The 21,731-nt window shown below is 48.1% G+C and overlaps 1 protein-coding gene across 2 annotated transcripts in view; it reads right to left on the bottom strand.

Annotated features, from left to right (window-relative positions):
• Positions 1–21,731, bottom strand: part of Notch2 (notch receptor 2) — a 140,667-nt gene that overhangs the window by 41,025 nt on the left and 77,911 nt on the right. For both annotated transcript variants that reach the window (XM_052730395.1, XM_052730396.1), the window contains exons 6-12: positions 10,914–11,147; positions 9,615–9,770; positions 8,555–8,743; positions 7,264–7,377; positions 6,417–6,530; positions 4,198–4,431; positions 1,229–1,339 (exon numbers count right to left, since the gene is read on the bottom strand). In XM_052730395.1, coding sequence (XP_052586355.1) covers positions 1,229–1,339; positions 4,198–4,431; positions 6,417–6,530; positions 7,264–7,377; positions 8,555–8,743; positions 9,615–9,770; positions 10,914–11,147 — 1,152 coding nt within the window. The remainder of the gene's footprint in view (positions 1–1,228; positions 1,340–4,197; positions 4,432–6,416; positions 6,531–7,263; positions 7,378–8,554; positions 8,744–9,614; positions 9,771–10,913; positions 11,148–21,731) is intronic.

The following is a 21,731-nucleotide window of genomic DNA, read 5'->3' as shown; positions in this document are numbered from 1 at the left end:
CCTGGCTGCAGGGCACTGGGAACACCTCTCCGCCTCTCCACTCTGGCCTCTCAATACCAGACCAAGACAGTTAACTTGGTCCCTAGCTCGGAGTAAGTCGTTCATACAAACTGAGCCTTCTCTTCCCGCTACAATTTCAACCACACTGCATTCCAACTCGCCTGTGTATTTTACTCAGCTCCCACTGGATCTGGGAGAACAGCTTTCAGGATGCCCAGGTTCACCGGGCTACCTCAGTGGGTGGGAGGCATGGGACCTTCACCACTCTGGCTTCTCAGTGACCAGGAAGAACTGAGGTCTGCTGGAGCCACAAAACATTCCTGTCAAGTGTCGAGGTCATACCACTGGCATAGAGAAACTAGGTACCCAGCTAGTGAACGGCAGGCATTCTCTTCACCTGGTCCTGGATGTCCTTAGACTCTGCTAAAAGCTCTGAAGCGGGCTGCTCACCTGGAGAGCAGATGCCCATATGGCAATAACTGAAGGATAATATCATATATGCCTTCTTGTGTGTGGTACTGTCTAGAAAGAGCAGAATACAGAGTGTATCCTCATGATGGGACTTTTACCATACTTAGGTGTCAGTGAGGGCCTAGGCTTCCTCTGGAGCCTCAACAGCAATTTTACCAGAAAAGTAAATGACAAAGTTAACAATAACAAGGAAATGTGTGGATTGCATTTCACCAATGGGCACAAGTGCAAATTCTCTAGAGGTTCACACTTAAGGAAGAGTTACAATACAATATTAATGTACTTTCTTTTCATGGGCAAAAAGATCTTGCTTATTCTAGCCAAATTCGGGTGGTCTCCTCAAATTATGCCCTCCCCAAACAGGCTCCCAGAAGAGGCAGGACCCCAGGGTAAGCAGTCAGTGTTCTCATGCACGTTTACCTTGGACGCAGCTTTACAGAAGCACTGGCCACTGCCTGGAGGGAGACAAAGGTGGCTGTGGAGGCATTAACTCAAGCACAGTGATGGAAAGTTACAGTCTGCTAGGAATTCTCAAGTAGCAAGAAACATGTGGCCTGAAAACGCTAAAGGAAATTCAGTGTTTGCATTTAGGAAAGGTCTGGAAACAGAAAATTGGTTCAGAAGTACAGAAGCAGATCGCAAACCTTTCAGAGATGCTGAGAAACAGGAGACAGGTGGAAAGGTGATTGTCACTTAGGGGCCCCTTTCCCAACCCGATGGGGCTAAAAGGGGCCCCTCCAAACGCAAGGAGTATTACCTGTGAATCCTGGGGAGCAGACACAAGTGTAACGATTGATCCCGTCTACACAGGCTCCGTGCATACAAGGGTTACTGGCACAGTCATCAAAATTAATTTCACAATTAAGACCTGTAAAAGAGCCCCAGAGAAATGATTCTGTATTACCACAGGAATGCCAGCACTTCCGTCCATGGTGCTATGCGGTCAGAAGTCTGAAGGGGATCCAGACAGTCCTAACAGAACACAGCAATGCTTTGCCAAGTACAGTCCACAGAATCCAGGACTGAGAAGCCAAGAGGGCTGGACTACTCATACTGAGCCATGATTTGTCCCTTCTAGTCTGTTGTCATGGTAACTGTACAAAGGCAACATAGGTAAAATTGAAAGCATCTTAGCCAGGATCCGGGCAGCAGGGCCCAACTGTATACTCGTATCTACACATCCACAGCCAAACAGACATGTGTCTGGTTCACCTAAGAACAGCTTCGGTGAAGAGGTTAAAATCTGTCACTTTATCACTTGTTAACTCTCAGTCCTCAGACTGAGAAAGCATCAGAGCCAGGAGAGGCAGCCACAGCTTCAACTGTGAGCTGAAACAGCAGCATTCTTCCTGGAATCCCATCTTCAGTTAAACAAACAAACAAACCCCAACACATAAATCAAGGCTAAGTGAAGGAAATAAACCTATCATATTTAGTAAAATAGCTGATAGTATTTTGCACCTAAAATAAAATTTGAGCTTTGAATTCAACTTTTAGAACTTGTATCTATCACCTTAAGCTTGGTGATTACTGTGGGTACTGAGATAAAACTCCAGATGCATCTTGTGATGCTTGGCTCCTGGCCTGCTCTGCAGATGAGTGACGGTTTGGCTACATTTGCATGAGCTTGGTAGATATGAGTAACTAAACAGCAGGGGTACATCCATCTTTATTGTTGCCATGGTTATGTAATGGCAATATAAGGCAATACTCCTATTACATTAGTTAACATGCATGTGAGAAAGCTTTGTGGGTACCATAGACTACCTTGTGGTATAGAAAGTCTAAAAATAGAAACTCATAGTAAGAATATAAGCAGGTGAAACTTCTAGACCTGATGTCACCATGCTGATTCACTCACAAACTGTATTATCTGTAGGTGGATCAAATATTTATCAATAATGACCACCTCTGTGCTAGTTCCAGAATGCCATGCAGTCTTTCTGTGTTGATGAGGCTAACCTCACTAACCATGAATAAGACACTAGCTTCTATATTTCTGTATACAAGGAGATCCTTCTAGCCTTTAGCCCTCAATCTATGAAGACAGTCCCATGAAGCCCCAGCATGCCAATGCAGCTCTAGCCCTGGGCTCATGGTTCACTTGAGGTGAAAATGGCACCTGATCAAGCTGGGCCATGAGCATCCCTACTCACACACCTGCCCTTTGAGACCGCAGGTCTGCAGCTGCCCTGCTCGTGCGGCCCTCTCCCGAGGTCTGTGATTCTATTGTTTCTTGTAGCCTGTAAGAGGCTTCTATGCCGTTGCTGAACTGTCTGCTTGGCTGTTCTTCCTTAATGATTCTTTATGCTAGAACAAGCCATTTTGGGTCACTTGAAACCCAAAGGAACTCACTTCAGCAGTTTATCATAAAAGCACAGACGAGAAAGGGCCCGACGGTGACTCTGAGCCTCTCTCCCTTTAAGCATCCAGACAGGGACGGTTACCAAGCTGTGATGATCCCTCCCAGACATCAAGCTACCAACAGTGACTGCCTGACACCTGGATCAGAAATTCCTCAACAAGTCTACCAACAATGTCTCCTAAATGGACTCTGCAGCCAGGTTCCCGGCACATGCCAGCTCCTCTCCACTGACTACAGACCAGCAACTCTGTATGCTGCCTGCAGCTCTTTGCTCTGTTTCTTCGAACAGCTGCAGCAATGGGTCTGGCCTTCCTCTGCATGCTGCCTGCTGCAAACCGTGAATAGCAACTTCTTGCCTCTGGCCCCCGAAGGAAAGTCTACCTGATACACTCTGGCAAAAGGATATAAGCCCAGAGGAAAAGAAGTCCCTGCCAACCCACCACTCGCCAGGTTGCCAGTGATGTTTGTCACAATGAGGAAGACGGCGGCCTAAAACAGCCCCTCCATTCTACAGGCATCCATTCAGCTGCTTGTAAATCTCTTGCATTTCTTTCGTACTGCAATTTCTCATGTCTGGGGACCAGCCCGGAAGCAAATTGCTTTTGGAAGGTTTCACAAAGCTCTATTCAGCCCTTTGAGGGAGTTATCTAAATGTGGGGAGGGGGCCCACATTCTCAGCTGTGAAGGCATGGGATGTTTTTCGTATGCTTGAGCAATTCAAAAAGGACTTTGTTTTCAAACTTGGCATGTGTGAGGCCCTGGATGTAGACCAGGGCCTTTGACAAGTTTGAAGAAATGGATTTGAAGGAAAACAATAAAATCAGGGCAGTTACCCACTCCCCTATCTCTGCCCCCTCCATAGGCCAACTTCCTTAAGTCCAGGATGAGTCCCCAACAAATCACCCTGTGTATTGGCAGGTTCCCTGCTCAAAAAGGCTCACACTGGTTAATCTTCCACTAATACATTTTCCTTTGATCTTGAACACAGTATTTCTCTGTCTAGTAGCTACAGCTGTGTTCATCATTCCTCTAAAAGGTAAAATGGAATCCAGGGAAACCTGCAAAATGCTGCTGCCTGACCAAATGACTCCAGAACTCATGATTAAGAGAGAGCTGGCCCTCATCTAGTCAGCAGAACCCTTCCAGGTTCAGGTAGTCACCCAGGAGCCCTGGAAAAAGAGCTGGCACCTTGGCGTTCTACTTTGCAACTACCAAGGTGTGAGGCAAAGTGTTCCCTTCCCTTAACTTGGCCTGAAATGTCCAAGGCCCCACCAGACACAGGGCTAGAAAAAAGCTGTCACATTAAGACTGACGATGCCAGAGAAAAGACCCCAGAGCTCGGGAGGGAGGGGCTGTCCTACCTGATGTACCCGGTTGGCAGTTGCACTGGTAGCCATTCACCAGGTCGATGCAGCGTCCTTCATTCAAGCAAGGGCTGCTGTAACACTCATCAATTTGGTCACTGCAGATGGCCCCCATGTACCCAGGGTTGCAGATGCAGGTATAGGAATCAATCCCGTCCTGACACTGGCCGTGGTGGCAAGGATCTGGGTCACAGTTGTCGATGTTCTCCTCACACAGCACACCAGTGAAACCTGCAGAAGGAAGTTTACTGAGGGTCTTCAAAACCAGGAAACACGCTGTGTCGGCCCCCAAAGGCAGTGTGTCCATCTACCCTGTACATCTCACATCTAGAACGATTTCCACAGCTGGCCTTGGGCAGCGGGAACTGCCTGTTTGATTTAGAATTCAAGCTTGGGGACCTGCGCTCACAGATTCTCGTGAGTTTGCAGAACTGAAATGCCCTGTGCCTGAGCCCTGGGTCCACAGCCGTCTTCCCAGCCTCACGGGCCCTGGGCTTCAGGGAAAAGTGCTCCACACATTCCCCTCACATGTTTGTGTCTAAGCCTGAGCCCTGGGTCCACAGCCGTCTTCCCAGCCTCACGGGCCCTGGGCTTCAGGGAAAAGTGCTCCACACATCCTCCTTGTATGCCTGTGTCTGAACATATTTCCTCCCACACACAGGTGCTGACTATGGTTTCATGAATTCTATCTTCCAATTCTGACTCTGGAGCACAGAGATGGAGTCTCACAGCCCCCCTCCCAAGAGTACTATGCTACTAATTTCTAAATAAATATTCGCTAAATAAAACGAATTACCCACTTGTGACCATTTGAAAGACAATGAAATAAGAGTTCCCACAATTGAGCTATAACTAGATCCATGTCCTGCCTCTTCCTAAAGGGCTCAGGACATCTCACTTCCCTTTTTTAATTTATTATTTTTAATCGGGTGCTGTGGGTGTGTACAAGCCACAACACTTATGTGGAGGTAAGGACACTTTTGGGGGTCAGTTTCCTCCTTGCTCCATGGGGTCTGGGAGTCAAGTTCAAGTTTTCAGGCTTGTGGGGAAGTGCCTTCACCCACCCCGCCATCTCACCAGCCCTCCTGTTCCTTTCAAACATGAGGTCTACAGCTTAACCTCACTTCCGTGAAGTCACACTCCATAGAAGCTGGCTGGTGGAGACAAAGCCTGGCAATGGTTTCTAAGAAGAAAACGCAGCTCAGCGGGGTGTCCTCACCCATGGCAGAAGCATCAGCACTCTGGACACCTGTGGGGCTAAGTCTGCTTTCCTGAGATAGGAGAGAAATCACGTGCACAATGTTTCTACGCTCACCTGTTTTCTAACTCCTGTTGTGACTCTACTCATGACTTTGTTTATTTGAGTGTTTGCCTGCCTGTATGTATGCATGTGCACCATGTCTGTGTCTGATGCCCACAGAGGCCAGAAGAGGGCATCAGATCCCCTGCAACTGGAGTTACAGATGGTTGCGAGCTACTATGTAAGTGCTACGAACCAGACCCAGGTTCTCTGCAGGAGCAGCAAGTATTCTCAACCACTGAGCCATCTCTCCAGTCCCTAGTCCTGATTTCTGTCTCAAATAATCAAAAAAGTAAGAAGTTTCCTTTTCTAAAAATTTCTAGACCTTCTCTACATTGATGTACACTTTTGTACCAAAAGTGGCCATTTGCCTTAATGAAACCCACTCCCAAGTGAGAAATATGGCCCAAGCCCGGAAATGTACATCTACTTGACCAAATCTTCTTGGAACATAGAATCAAATCATGAGTTGGTTATTGTCAGTCACAGCCTACTCTCAAGGACACCTGAATCCTGGGCGCAGAAAACCTCTGCACTGCATAAAGGCCTTGCTCAGGAGACAAGAGCCAGGCCCTGCAGAGAGCCTTGGTGAGAGGCAGCTTTCTTCTAGAATTTTCTTCCTAAGGAATCAGTGAAGACAGCTAGAAGCTCACTGCTGCCTAAATCCTTCCCATAAACACACAGACACCACCTCGACATGTGGGCAGAGCCACTGTGATGTTGAAATGGAGGCAGGTGCTGCAGGGGGTACCGTAAGAGCAGCAGGAAGTCTGCAGCAAAAGCTCTCTCTAGCACGAGCTACCCTGACTGTTAGAGTGAAACTCCTTTATGCTCTAACACTGAGCAGTCAGTGGAAAGGCAGTCACTCCCCTGGCAGAGGGAGCTCCCAAGAGACGGAGAGTGGGCTGATGCTTACCTGTGGCACACTGGCATTCATAGCCATTCGGATGATCGATGCACTTGGCCCCATTCAGACATGGAGTACTGGAGCAATCGTCAATGTCAATCTGGCACACTGGTCCCGTGAAACCTTGAAGAGGCACAGAAATGACACAAATCAAGGACTCACCCATCTTCCTTTAACGAAAGAGTGGGTTCAACCACTGGCAGAGCGTATGCCAATGTGTCACCAAGCAGACGACTCTCCCTGGCAGGTGACTGAACACCTGGGCAAAGTTTGGAGGTCAGAGGCCCTGGGGTTTCCATAGTTGCTTCTTCAGAGCACAGAGATCATCTCCAGAAGCAAGAGGAACTGAGACACTATGGAAAGATAGAGTCTCAAGCTAGTAACAATGTCCCCAGACTAAAAGGATCTTAGCTCTGAAGAGGAAGTGGAAAAGCCACTGGCCACAGCAGTCAGCTGGCATGCCTTCAACATCAGCAGAGGCGGAGGACCTTGGAAAAAATCTGATGTATGTTGCCTGCCTGCACTTAACAGGATAAAATGTCTTGGGATTTAGGAATATGACTCACAAGGAAAAAATAAAATCCTGTGCTTCTGTGAGGTGTGAGCACTCTGAAAATACAGACACAGACAGGGAGGTCAGGGGCCATTCAAGAACAGACTTGGACTTCGGGCCACAAAAGACTTGGAAGATGTACTGGCTGAAACAGTTTCCCACCTCAGCACACACAGTCTCTCCCCAAGCACTCACTTTAATGAGTTCCTCATGCACAGCCCACACACATTCCCTCGCTCCCCTCCCTGTGGTCAGCTGGCTTGGTGCTTTGGAAGAGCACAGGGGCAGGTGGCGGGCACTTACCAGGCGGACACAGACACTGGAAGCGATTGACTTTGTCCACACACTGCCCATTGTTTACACACGGGTTGCTCTGGCATTCATTCACCTCCAGTTCACAATGTACACCTTTGAAACCTGCACAAATGGACCACACATGTGGTTCAGACAGAAATAAAGGGGCATTCCAGCCAAGGAAGCACAAATGTGCAGTGATGGCTACAACCCCCTTTGAAGCACCAGCACTTCTTCAAAGACAAAGGGACTTTGCTATGATTTAAAAAAAAAAAAAAAAACAAAAACAAAGTCCCTGCAGTCAGCAAAGTATCTTTGCCAACGTGAAGAAGGAGCAAGGATGTTTCCCTACAGATGTGAAATATCCTTCATAGGCTCATCATGTATTTGAACACCTGGTCGCCAGCTGGTGCTGTTTAAGGAGGCTATGAAAGCTGTGTGACATGAGGCCTTGCTGGTAGACTAGCAATGGGAATGGAAGACAACAGCTTAGCTTTGCTTCTGGTCCTCTTATCTATCTCTGCTTCCCAATCCACCAAAATGGGAGGAGCCATCACCACACGCCCTCCCCACATCTTCTTCTTCCACGAAGGACTGACTTGCCTGTGAGCCTTTAATGGGTTCTGTTCACCACAGTGAAAAGAAAAGTGACTGATGCACGGGTTACCCCCAGGACACCAGTGAAACAGCATGCAAACAAGGACTCCCCACATTCTGTGACCGATTTCTAATTCCTGGAAACTGCCCCCCACTCTCTTCCTAAAGACCAGCTGAACTGGTGCTCTTGGGGTGCAGGTCAGGATTAGGAGGGCCCCCTTCCCAAGGCGAGAGTGCCGCCATCCCTTATTAGACAGAATGGCTCACCTCTGCTATCACTTCATCCTATCTGCTTCCTCTAAGGAGTCAAGCATGCACCCTGCAGGAGAGCCCCAGGACCCAACTAAGCCAGTGTCCCCGTTCCGGGTAAGTGACAAGTGCCTGTACAACTGTGGCTAAAGTCTAATTCTATGAATGAAATGCAACGGTGCATGTAATTTATCGGAGGATCAGGAAACTTGCTGTTTAGAGGATTCCAGTGGGAAACTGCTTCTGAGGTTTTCCAGTGGGTGACGCTGGGGTTTGACATGGTGGTCTGGTTTGAGTTGGTCTGCTCTGCTCTAACTACCCCAGCAGTCTCTTACCCTGCAGTTAAAGAGCTTGCATGGCAGTCCTGACTCTGCTCAGTCAGCAAAGGGAATCACGAGCTGGCACAGGGCATGGAATCACCAAGTTCTCTGTCAGCACAGCTGGCCCTACTTACCTGGCATGCACAGACAGGTGAACCCTCCAATCTTGTCCAGGCAGGTGGCATCATTCTGGCAGGGGTCTGAATGACACTCGTTGATGTCCATCTCACAGCGAGGCCCTGCGTAGCCTTTCAGACACTCACAGTGGAAGGCGCCATCTGTATTCACACACTTTCCTGCATGCTCACAAGGATTACTGTTGGCTGTAATACATAAGAACCAGTTACCAGGACCAAGCTCTCGCCAGAGTCTCCACAAATGTGAATATTAGAGGACAGTTTGAAAGTTACAACACTTTAAGCAAGATCACTCTATTTGCAGGTTTATTCATTAATTTATAAAAAGAAATTACTAGGGTGATCTCTTATTTTGTGATGCTCTTTTTTTTTTTAACCTCTTACCAAGGTAGGACTTTATGTTAATTTTATTTATATATTATTAGTTAGGTACATGTATGTGTGTGTGAGGCCCGAAGATGAGGTCATATCCCCCAAAGTTAGAGTTGCAGGCACTTGTGAGCTGCCTGATGTGGGTGCTGGGAATTGAACTTGGATCCCCTGCAAGCACAGTACATGATTAACAGCAGAGCCATCACTCCAGCAGAGGGGCCTCTATTAAGAATCAAGTCTAGCCGGGCGGTGGTGGCGCACGCCTTTAATCCCAGCACTCGGGAGGCAGAGCCAGGCAGATCTCTGTGAGTTCGAGGCCAGCCTGGGCTACCAAGTGAGTCCCAGGAAAGGCGCAAAGCTACACAGAGAAACCCTGTCTCGAAAAACCAAAAAAAAAAAAGAATCAAGTCTAGATCCACCCTATTATTTAATTCCCAGAAGGGAGCTATGGTCATGCAGGAAAGGTTGGTTGTAAACTGTGTGTGTGGAACAGGAAAAAAATCAAGGTTTAGGTGTGATACCTAAAGTACAATGCACTCCCACTGAAACACTTGCTGAGCTGACACAACCTCCAAACCCAGAAAAGATGCCAGGCACTCACCCATGGCACACTCCAAACCCAGGAAAGATGCCAGGCACTCACCCATGGCACACTCCAAACCCAGAAAAGATGCCAGGCACTCACCCATGGCACACTCATCTACGTCTTCTGTGCAGTCGGCCCCCTTGTAGCCCTGCGGGCAGGTGCAAATGTACTGCCCATTCAGGGGGTTGGTGTCACACAGCGCCCCCTTGTGGCAAGGGTTGCTAATGCAGGCATCATCCAGATGACACAGGAGACCTATCTCAGGATAGAGCACAGAGAAGACACACAAACCTCTTTAGAGAAAAGCTTTTTCTTCATCGAAAGCAGAACCAAATTTTTAACATCACAATCTGGAGGCAATGTTCCCTTCATCTGCTCCTACATTAGGGACATGTCACAGCCCTCAGCTGCTGCACACAACCTGGGCTCAGACTGGAGCTCTCCGCTAGCGTGCTCCTCCAAGAGGAGGAGCACAGGAAAATGAAGATATCCTGTAGCGAGTACCAGAATTAGCAAGCAAAAACAGCAGATGTCCAGTTAAATTTGAACTTCTGATAAACATAAAAAAATGTTCATGTAGGTATGTGTCAAATTTGAATTTCTAATAAACATAAAAAAAAAATGTTCATGTAAGTATGTGTCAAACATTCCATGCTTCCTGTGTTTTATCCGGCATCCTCCGTCTCCAATGTCACGTTACCTAATGCGCACGGGCTCCCTGGCATCTTACTAGCCTCAGAACTGAACCTCATCTGTCTATCCTCCGGCACCCAGCCAATCACCTCAGCATTCCTGGATCAGGTGCAGAGGGGGAGGAATGACCTGCAAGAGCCCACACCTGTGCAAGTGGAGGAGGGAGGAGGCCACACTATTAGGCTTCCTGCTCTGCAAGGTTCTGGTGGGAACCGGATTTTCCAGTCTGCAATTGGCCAAGCCTTCTTCCACAGAGCTGGAGGTGTGGCTCTGGGAAAGGTCGGGCTGCAGGTTTTCTTGGCTGCCCGGTGATTTTCTTCTCATGAGTCTGCCTCCACAGTGCTCTGCTCCTCCTAAAACTATCGGCTGTCTGGAAACACAAGGTAACTCCGCAGTCTGAAGAGTTTTTCCTTAAGAGACTCTTCGGACGCACCGAGGAGGAAACACGCTCGTCTGAGTAAATGGGTATTTCTTCTTAAAATGACTCTGAGCATCCGTGGATGAGTCATCTAATCTGGATTTCTGAGGTGCTTTTCAGGCCACGGTCTTGAGGCACTCAGGTGGAGCTGACTGCCTCAGGAACACAGCTAGCCTCTGACTAGCAGACTGCATCACACAGGACACGCAGGTGCCACAAGGTGCCACATGGACGAGACGCCTCCTCCACCCGTCCTTTCTCCAGCTCTGTCGTTCTGCTGGCCTTACCTGCCTTTCCCTCTGGACACAAGCAGGAAAAGGAGGCCACGCGGTCGATGCAGGTGGACCCCGGCGTGCAGGAAGCGAAGGCGCAATCGTCGATGTTCTCACTGCAGTCGTCTCCACTCCAGCCGTTCACACACACGCAGCCGTAGCCTCCATTGCGGTTGGTGCAGGTGCCGCCGTTCTGGCAGGCATTGGGTTGCAGCAGGCACTCGTCCACATCTTCTGTGCAGAACTGTCCTTTGGGGGGAGGATACTGGGTTAGGACCCTTACGTCATAAATAATTCGTGCCATGCCAGCCCCTGTGTGACCTGCCTGAAGCTGATGCAAGTGCCACCCACAACAGTCCGTGTCCTCTTACAAACTTTAAAGTGACCTTGAGTTATCCAAATGACACTTATTAGAAAAGAAATGGCCCTTCTAGAAGTTCCAACAAAGTGAAAATTTGGCCAGCTGGCCAAATAAAGGACAAACTCTGTAGGTCTCTTGATTTAGCTAAATTCTTGGGCCAAGAAATAAAAAAGCTGGGCTGGAGAGATGCTTAGCAATTAAGAGCGCTGGCTGCTCTTCCAGAGAACCAGGGTTTGATTCCCTGCACCCACAGAGAAACTTCACAACTGTTTGTAACCCCAGTTCCAGGGGATCTGATGCCTTCTTCTGGCCTCTGAGGGCTTGCATGTGGTACACAGACATGCAAGCAAGCAAAAACACCTATACACATAAAAATTAACAAACAAACAAATATTTTAAGAAAGCAATTCAACAGTGAAAAAAGCAAGGAGCGTAAAAGTGTAAACGATGAAGAAGGGACATGATGAGCACCTGAGAAGGAGTTCCCACACCAAAGCATAAGGGCTCTTGTTTCCTGTCAAGATGCTGTCCATGTCAACACCCTGGCTGTGACACTGTGCAGCAATCTCACATGATGCTTCTACCATAAGACAGCTGGTAAAGGGTCCTGGCTGTCTCCCATCCATTCTCACAACCATGTGTGAAGCCACAGTTATCTCAAAACAGAGACAAATAAATCTCAGTATCTTGATAAAACAAATATATCTCAATATCAAAATATCTCGCAATAGTAATTTTTTAAAAGTTAGGATGAGCAAGAACACAGGGAAAAGATTTAAAACAGAGGGCCCCAGTAAAGTGTAGATGTGAAAGGAAAAACCAAGAATAGTGAGAACGGAGCCAAGTGTCTCAGCCTGAGGGGAACAGTCCACCCAGTGCAAGAGGAGATGAACGAGGCCCACCGTGCTCTGACAGCGTGCACTGAAGGGAGGTGGTGTGCATGTGTTCTTACAGATGTGCTAGGAACCCAGCTGCCTCGAGGATGGAATGCTGGGATGGCTCCTGAGCACAGAAAAAGACAATGTCTTATATTCCTTACAGCAAGGAGTTCATGATCCACCAAAGCAGTTTGTGCCAGGCAACCTGGATTACAAAACAAATTAATAAATTGGTCTTATTGGAACTCTTTTAAAACCAGTTCTGTGGGCCGGGCAATGGTAGCACACGCCTTTAATTTGGGAGGCAGAACCAGGTGGATCTCTGTGAGTTCGAGGCCAGCCTGGTCTACAGAGTGAGATCCAGGACAGTCGGGGCTACACAGGAAACCCTGTCTCGAAAAACCAAAAAGAAGAAAGGAAGAGAAAAAGGGAAGGGGTAGAGGAAGGAGAGAGTGGAGGAGGGAAGAGACAAGTAGTAAGGATGGAAGGTGTGCAGAATGAAGGGAAGGAGGAAGAGAGTGTAGAGGAGAGAATCAAAGAGGAACAGAGCGAAGGAGGAAGAGAGAGATCAGTGTGGCGAACGTCCACCCCAGGACAGATGATATCATCCATTACAAAGCATTGGTTCCCTTACGCTGCGAGCAAAAAACGCTACTTCAAAGAATGACAGCTGTGTTATGAGGACTCAGGCGGGGCCGAGAAATAAACACACGACTAAGAAGTAGGTAAAGAGCTGCTGTGAACTGGGTAATTGCTGAGTCTAGCCTATTACACTTACACTAACTCAGACAGCTGCGCTGCCCCTGAACCACGCTGACTTGTGGAATGCAAGCATGTTCCATGTCATAGCTCTTTAGTGAGGCCCTGAGATAAATCTGGGTATGAGACACTGTGTGTTTAAAAATATTTCACATGTATTTCTTATGTATTGTTGTTGTAAGAGAGACTGGGTTAAAAAAAAAAAGACAAAAAGAAAAAGTAGGTAAAATAATATTTCCTTGGAAAAGAAACCTGACACTCCTGGGAAACTATACTAATAGCCAGTTTGTCTACAATGAAGCAGACAGTGTGAGCTGTCACAAAACCCATGTCGTTTTTAACTGAGCAACAGGCTCAGAGAGGTCGCTCTCGGCAGCAAGTCCAGGAGAGCCGAGGCTGCAATTGGTCCACCTTGCTCTAAACTTCACAGATTTGCGGTGTGAGCCGATCTTACGAATCACTTCTGCGTGATGCTTCTTCCCAAGTGTGCAGGCACGGGAGGTGGGGAGAGAAGGACTGAGGGGGAGGGTGGAGGAGGGGAAGACCAAGACTATGAGTCACTCCACTGGATTAGGGGGAAACTTACAGCTGCGAAGCACTGCCTGAAATGGAAATGTGCTCGAGGGGTGGGCAGCTCACTGCTTCTTCCATGAGAGTCTATCTATTCACCTGATACACTCATTGGACGTGCCATCTGACATCTAAGGGCACACCTGCTGAGAAATGATCTGCTGCAAAGGAGATCGTTTTTCTCGAAGGTTCTAGAACAAGAGCCTCCCACTCATTTCTGACAGGTTTTCCCCCTCCTTCATACAGTTCTGTCACAAGGCTCTATGATAAAGATGCGGGAAGCAGGAGCTGGGATAGTTACCGCAACCCTTTGCTCTGAAATTTCCAAAGGAATGTCTCTTAGAACGCTGTGCTTTATGTCTACACCTGCTTTGAGCTGGAGAAAACCCAGGCAGAAGCCTACCAGGAGGGAAAGTGAGGCTCAGACGGGTAAGAGCCTTCCCAAGTCCCATAAGCTCTGTCACGAAAACCTCTATCCAGACTTGACACCCCCACCCCCGTCCCTTTTTTTTTTGGCAGTACTGGGGATTGAACCCCGGACTTTGCACATGCAAAACAAATGCTCTACCACTCAGCTACATCCCCGGCCCCTGACGCCCCTTATTGCGGCAGCTCTTAAAGTCTAGTGGGAGGGCCCAGCTGCCCAAGATGAAGAACATCATAGTGAAAGCAGCAAGGCAGAGGTCAGGAGAGATCAGGATGGGAACATTTTCAGCACTCACAGGAGCGCTGGGGTATGATCTCTGGTCGTTTGGCTTTTCCCACCTCCCATAGCCTGTGTGGGAGGGAGGCTATGTACTTCAGAAGATGGCAAATGAATGCAGTGTCCTCCTCTGCTGCTAGGGTTTAGAAGGGCTGGAGATGGTGTGAGGCTTTAAATCTGAATGTGAATTCTGGACCTGGTGTCCAGGCAAAGGACAGTTGGGGGAAGACACCAGGGGATACAGTGACAAGTGACTGGAGCAGGAAGAGGAAGAGCCTAAGTTATGAGCTACCTAGCACATAAAAGTGTGCGGTGGAAAAAGAGACCTGTGCCCAGCCAAGCTACTAAACCATCAGTGCAGACCAGTCCTGACAACATCGTCATCTGGGTCAACACAAACCACGCTGTGAACTCCCTGAACACGCCGTACAGAGTTCAGGGAGGCAAGTCTTCAGAGGACAATAATCACCTCTTGGTCATTTCACTTGGAGATGCTGCAGGCCGCTACCGCTACCATTTAACCTTGGGACCAAAGCAGCAGGCTAGCCAGGCCCTCTCCACCTCCCTCAGGCAAAAGGAAAAGAGAATGGCTTGTCTTCGCAAGTCATCTTCTTGAAAGGAGTCAGGATTAGTCCGGTCTGAGTTGTCATACTCACCAGATGGCAGCTGGTGGATACTTTAGACTCTGACACCAGCTGAAGCTACTGAAAACCTTCTGAATTGCTGCTTCGGCCTGGTAGATAGACTCCACAAGTGGGGTCCCCTTCTTCAGACACTTTCTCTAACCAACGGCAGCTTCTAACAGCACTTCAAATGCTGAGTTTTTCCTGTGCCAGGACTCTGCACATCCTATGCTCTCTTCACCGTCCGATTCACAGGATTAACTACTCGCCATCCCTCAGACCTCCAAACGCCCATCTCCCACAGTGACCCACCACTGCAGCTGCCCTGGCACCTGGTAAAGCTTAACTTCATCCTACCGACGCGCTCTCTCTCGCGCTCTCTCTCTCTCTCTCTCTCTCTCTCTCTCTCTCTCTCTCTCTCTCTCCCCCATTAGATTACAGGCTTTGAGAGGACAAGGGCTGGCTCTACCCTCACTTCAGAATGCATTCCAGATACACTTGGGGGCTGGGGAAACCGAACATACACAGCAACACATCCGATTATGCTCATTCTCTAGGTGAGGCGAGTAGGACCAGAGAGGCATGCTAACCTGTCCAACTGTGCAGAGCTGGTTATAGAAGAACTAGAAACATAAATTCAAAGTGGAAATAGTGCTAAAAAGGTCCGACTGTCCTACAGAAGTCTATTTCCAAAATGGGAATGGGAAGCCGAGTTGACTAGAGGGACAGGAAGAACCGAGAAACTCAGAGGAAGAAGAGCCCTAAAGACACCACCACCAACCTGCCATTAGTAAATAAGATCCTACACTGGTTTTGCAGGAGTTAGGCCATCTTAATGCTCTAGGCAAATGAGCCAGGGCCCATTAAACACAGGCACCACTCAGGAGCTGTATCAGCCCAGGGTTCAAGGAGCTCATTATACTTCTCAAGGCACCACATACACCAATCTGACACCGAGTTACAAAGTGACTGGGATGAGGGGAGAGGAGGGCAGCCAACCAACCAGAGAACTGCCTGCTCAGGCCTGCGCTCTGTGAAGACGTTTCCCCACTCACCTGTGAACGGTGAAGTCTGCAGACATACTTTGATCACACCAGCCATCCCACTAAGAGTCAACTCTTATTTCAACCACAGTCCTCACACAAGAAGCATAACATTTAGCTTGACTGTCCCTCACCCTGTTCCCTTCCCTTCTATGGGTAATTCAAGACAATGTCACCTCGGACATATCCTTCCAGCCAGCGGTCACTAAGCACCTGCGTTCTGGGGTTTCTATCTTCAGGCCACCGAAAACATTTCCCAAGCTCTATCCTACATACTCATCCTACAGACACTAGTTCATTTCTTGTTTAATAGTGAAGAGAAGCCAGGCTGCCGTACAAGCTGCGACTGAGGACTAACGCTGGCCAAACTAGTCTGTGTGAGCCCTCATCTGCAGGACAGTGAGTGTGTGCATCCCAGTGAAAGCAAGGCACCTGTCCCCTGGGAGGGTGGGCATGGTGAAGGTAGAAGGAAGAGGGGGTGTGCACAGAGAAATACAAAAATCATGAGGAACTCCTACACTAATTCCACACCGTTGTCTTCTTGAGGACTCCTCGTTTCTTGTATCATGACCAATGTTATTTTCTAAAGTGCTTCCAGAATGATCTTAACATATAACTGGATTGTGCCCCCTCCTTCTTTAAACCCTTTATGACTTCTCTGGCAAGATAAAATTCTAGCACTTGCCATGTTTCCTGCCCTCACCTCAAAATACCACCAGTCCACCGCTTCTGCCTTTGTCCGTGTCTCAAAGTGGTGGCGTTCCTTCTCTCTAACACTAGGACATGTGGTCCCCTGTGCCTGGAGACAGCCTTACCCTGCCCTCCCCACATAACTCTTACTCATAGTTTATATCTGAAATGCCATCTTCCCCCAGAGACCTTGTCTGCCTAAACAAAATCGCTTTCTCCACTAATCCTGCAAGGCATTCACTACAGGTCAGATTTTACACATAATGGGATTATTTGTGTGTGTTTCTCACTACGGTTTACTTCAGGGCTATAAACCTCATACAGAACTGATGGCAGCTGTCTCCCTCATCACTAAACCCCCACAGTTTAGCACAATGAGCTAGGAATATCCAGGAATGCTCACTGTTTAATTATTAAATAAGTGCTTGTCTCTTTCTGTCTTCTCTTATTAAATTATCATAATCTCAATAGAACAGGGACCTCACTTTCACAACAGCGACAGAGTGTGTCTCTATTCTGTTCGTTTCCCAGTCTCTTCACTCCCTTATCTACACCCACCAGTCAGCGCAGCAACTCCTCATCCCAGGCCCCACCCTGCCTGCTGAACTACATCTCACTGTCCCACCAAGTTCGCCTTGCTTCTGTCCTAACCCTTCTTCACTCTATGTTGCGGTGACAATTTCCTTCTGAACTGAAGCCTACCCTACCCCTAAAGACATCCTCCAAGACAGCGCCCTCCAGCAGAGCTCCTGCAGTCTTCCTATGAACATTGCATGTGCCTCAGAGTCTAGGGAGAGGAGGGCCAATCTCTCAACTTCGACTCTACTACTGACCTCCAACAGGAAAAATGCAGACATTATATTATTTCTAGGTGCCAGACACCTCTGTAAGTTCTTCCCATTTATTGTCAAACATCATCTTTACAAGTGATGAGCTCAATTTTACAAAAGTTTTCAAACCTAGTCCACAGCGGAAAAGGCAACAGAGAGTCTAGGGGAAAATGGCACCAGGAGCAACAAGAAAATCTAATGTCCTCTCTCTCACTGCCACAAGACATACACAGACACACACAGGGACACACACACACACACACACACATGCACGCATGAACGCTCCTACACTTGTGTGAGGCCTGGACTATTTGTACTGGGATTATCCATGAATAAAGCAGTCCTGGTTTCTACCCTGTAGCCTTAGAGCAAATAGTGGTTATGCCCAAACAAACAATGATAATACAAGGTGTCGAGTATTTTCATGAGTACCTGTTGCCTCAGGAGAACAGAGAGTTAGTGAACAAATCTGGCAAGTGAAAGCCAGGGCCACAGCACATACACAGGCAGAGCAGATTGTGTATGAGTATCTGTGTGGGTGGAAGGAACGGGTGGAGAGCATTCCAGGCAGAAGGACATAATGTGTGCAGGTTTGAATGCAGAGGGAACACGGCTCATTGGAGGCCATGAAAGGAATGGGTGCAGCAGAATTACAAGCCGTGCGTGGGTAGCGGAGAGTCGCAGCGAGAGCAGGTTCCATGCAGCGCTCTGCAATCCCAACCCAAAACAAGGAGGCTCCACCGAAGCGTTTAAGCAAAGAAACAGCGCATCCGATCTGTGTTTCAGAAAGCCTGCTCTGCTACAGGAAGAATGGTCTGAACTCCACCTCACCCCTCCAGGTCAACAGCAAGTTAAAGCACAGAGGAGTCGCAGGCCACCGTGGCCACTATAGCAACAAGAGAGTCTGCAGTACATCTGGGGCAAACTCCGGATGCAGCGGCACCAGAGCACAGCCGGGCTCAGCCTCTGTGGAGAGCTGGGCCAGAGCTGGCATTCAGGAAGCTGACCCCTGGCACAGAGGCTTCTCCAGAGAGGAAGGTGGTGCCAAGCTTCAACTCCCCTGCTGCAGGCCCACACTTTGGCCTTCTCCCCACTTCTTAGACTCCTCACTGCTAAGCCAATTGACACAGAGAAGCCCTCACCTCACAGGGAGGTTCAGGGTGAGGGGATCCAAATGGCACAGCCTTTCTCTATTTACAGGCGAGCAGTGACTCGGTGCAGAATGAATAATATGGAAAAATCCAACATGGGGGCTATTAAAAGGTCCTGCAATATAAAGTATGGATGTATGCCACATACAATTAGATAAAGAGTACACTGTAAAAATATTCACTGCCAAGAACTAGTACACTGAGAAAGAATTGGTTCTCTGCTCTCAAGCCACTGACACATTTAGGTTCTGAAAAGAAATGAAAAAACAATAAGAATGCCAGACTCTGTGGAAGGGGCCGAGAGCAGCAGAGACAGACAGGATGAAGATAATTGTGTGTCACATGAAAACAGGAATGCAGCGCAGATAAAACTCAGGATCACAAGCTGCGAAGGACAGAGCAGAGGACAAGGAACTATAAATCAGGGCTCCAAGGGGAAAGTTTGAGATGTTCCCATAAAATGCAAAACCACCACAGAGCGGATTGAAATATCAAGGGAGAAGAGGGGAGTTCTGTGGGAGGAAAGGATGAAGACGGAAGGGCTTACAAACAGCAAGGCCAGCAACGCTGATCATCTAGGAAGAGGAAACACGTGTCTGGGCTGCACTTCCCACAGGACTCACCACCAGAAGCGAAGGAGAGATGCCCAGAGACTCAACATAAATCGGTGAGCCACGAATCTGATACTAGAAAAATGCCACTGTAGCTGCAGACAACCAAACTGAAGGTCTCCAGCTCCCCATGGCTCCCAGGGTGCATTGCTGCATCTCCTGAAAAAGTGCAGCTACTTGACGGACTGAAAACGTCACCAAAAGGAAGACATCACAGGTGGGGTGGCGGTAATATGACAAGTTGTGCCAAAGCTGCACACACACTGGCCCAGATGTTGTTTAAGAAGATGAGTTAAGATTTCAAAATTCTTAACAATACTGTAAAGTGGATTTTTAAAATCCAGATTACGTATGTAAAATCCACAGAGGAAAGGTATAGAAGAAAGGTAAATCAGAGTCAGGAGACCCTCTCTCAGCCCTGGAAGAGCCGCTCTTATCCAAAAGAATAGCAAATGCTGACTAGAATGTGGAGAAAAGGGAAAAATGGGAATCCCTGCACCCTGCTGATGGAGATGTCTATTAGTATGGAAACTACTCAGAGTTTGGAAATAGACCTATGGGGGGAGGCGGGGAGGGGCTGGAGAGAGGGCTCAGCAGTTAAGAGCAGGAGCTGCTCTTCCAGAGGACCTGGGTTCAGTTCCCAACACCCATATGATGACATAACCATCTGTAACTCCAGTTTCAAGGGATCCAATGTCTTCTTCTGGCTTCCAATGGGCACTGCAGACGTATGGTGCATATACATACATGCAAGGAAAATACCCATATACAAAAAAATATAACTACCATGTGATTCAGCAATCCCACAAAGGAAAATGAAACTAGTATATCATGGAAACATCTGCATTTCCAAGTTTTCTGAAGTACTGTTCACAACAAAAGAGAGAGACAACAGAAGTCTCTATTAACTGACAATGGGCACAAAAATGTGCTATGTACACATCATGGACTACAATTCAGTCATATAAGGAATATATGTGATCAGGGCTAGAGAGATGTCAGTTGTTAAGCTCACATATTGCTCTTCCAGAGGACCTGAGTTCAATTCCCAGCACCCACATTAGGCAGCTCACAAGCACCTGCAGCTCCAGCTACAGGGCACCCTACACCCTTGGCCTCTGTAGGCACCTACACTCATGTGCACATACACACAAGCTATGACATTCAAATAAAGATAATTTTTTTAAATTTAAAAAAAAAATGTGATCCTGTCATTCTTGAGTCTCCTGATTGTCACTCATTCAGGAGCTATCACTTATTAAAAATGGTCTTAGGAATGCTATCTACATACAGTAAGACCAGCAACCTACCAGGTGAGCTGAGCCTCTAAGCCAGGAAGAGCAAGCCAAGTACTACAGATGCTCCCACAGATGCTGCGGCAGAGGCAGGCAGAGTCGAGCAAGGGCAGGCTGGGACTCAGTGGTGCCACTGGCAAAGCTCTCTTCCAATCTCTCCTCCCTCACCCCTTCCTTAGCTTCCTTCTCTGCACCAACTTCCTCCCCATTTGCTTAAAAGTGAAGACTTGTCACAGTTCAGGCCCCAATCTTGCTTTTCTCACTGCACATAGTTTGCCTCATAAACCTAATAGATTCCCATGGGAACGCAGGAAAAAAGAAAGACTTGCGACCTGAGGCTCCAGGTCTTACCACTACTCCTGTATTCTGGAGTCCTGCTAATTTTGCCGAGAACTTGCTGAAAGTCAACATCATCTCTACGCTGGTTCTCCCCCCCCCCCCCCCCACCGCCATCAGCCCCACACTATCCTATCAGAGTCAAAGCACAGGTCCGCTTTTCTCAACCCTCACTGCCTCTTTCTGAATCTCTCATTCATACCTTCTGCCTCTTCTTATGATTATAGGTAGAATTTCTTCCTTCTTCTTGACAGATTATACAAGACAGGAATTACCTTTACTTTGTGCCCCTTATAGACTCTCAGAGTATCCTGGACCTGTGAATTGTTCAGCAGGCATCTGCTACTGAGATTTCTCACTGTCATTCCATAGGAGCCATGGGGCAAGAAGAGCCTTCCTGGGCTAGTCAATGCCTTCACAGCTGTTTCCACCCACATGGCCTCCTAGCAGATTTAAAAGAGTCTCTAGGATGGGGATGCTTCAGGTGATCACCCTGATGATCTGTCCAACTGACAGGAAACTGAGGCTGGGGTGGGAAGGCAGCATTCCAGATGAAAGGCTAAAGATCAAGTTCTAACAATTGATGGACAGCCGAGAAATGGAAATGTGAGGTGTGTTTTCCCATCTGTTCATAGAGAATACCTCAGCCCAAGACATGATTAGTTCCCACTCCATCCCTATAGTCTTAAACACACACATACACACATGTGCGTACTCACACGCACACATACACACACTCATGTGCACACACTTGCAAGGATGGGGAGGCGTGTCTTCTAGGACAACTGGTCACCTATCGGAGGCTGGACCAAAGCAGAGCCACCTCATTCACCACCCAAACATCAGCATACCGACTCCACTCGCAAACCCAGGAGCTGTGGCCCACCTCTGGCACAAGCACTCGTGAATTCAGGCCAGATGTCCTTTCCAAAGCCAGAGCAAGAGGAATCATAGCCCACTCTCGAGGCTCACAGCATTTAGGA

Source organism: Peromyscus californicus, unplaced genomic scaffold (genome assembly GCF_007827085.1).
Source record: "Peromyscus californicus insignis strain IS unplaced genomic scaffold, ASM782708v3 Scaffold_9__1_contigs__length_137607984, whole genome shotgun sequence".
NCBI lineage: Eukaryota > Metazoa > Chordata > Mammalia > Rodentia > Cricetidae > Peromyscus > Peromyscus californicus.
Note: the sequence above shows the minus strand (reverse complement) of the source record. Positions and strands in the feature narration are given on the sequence as shown.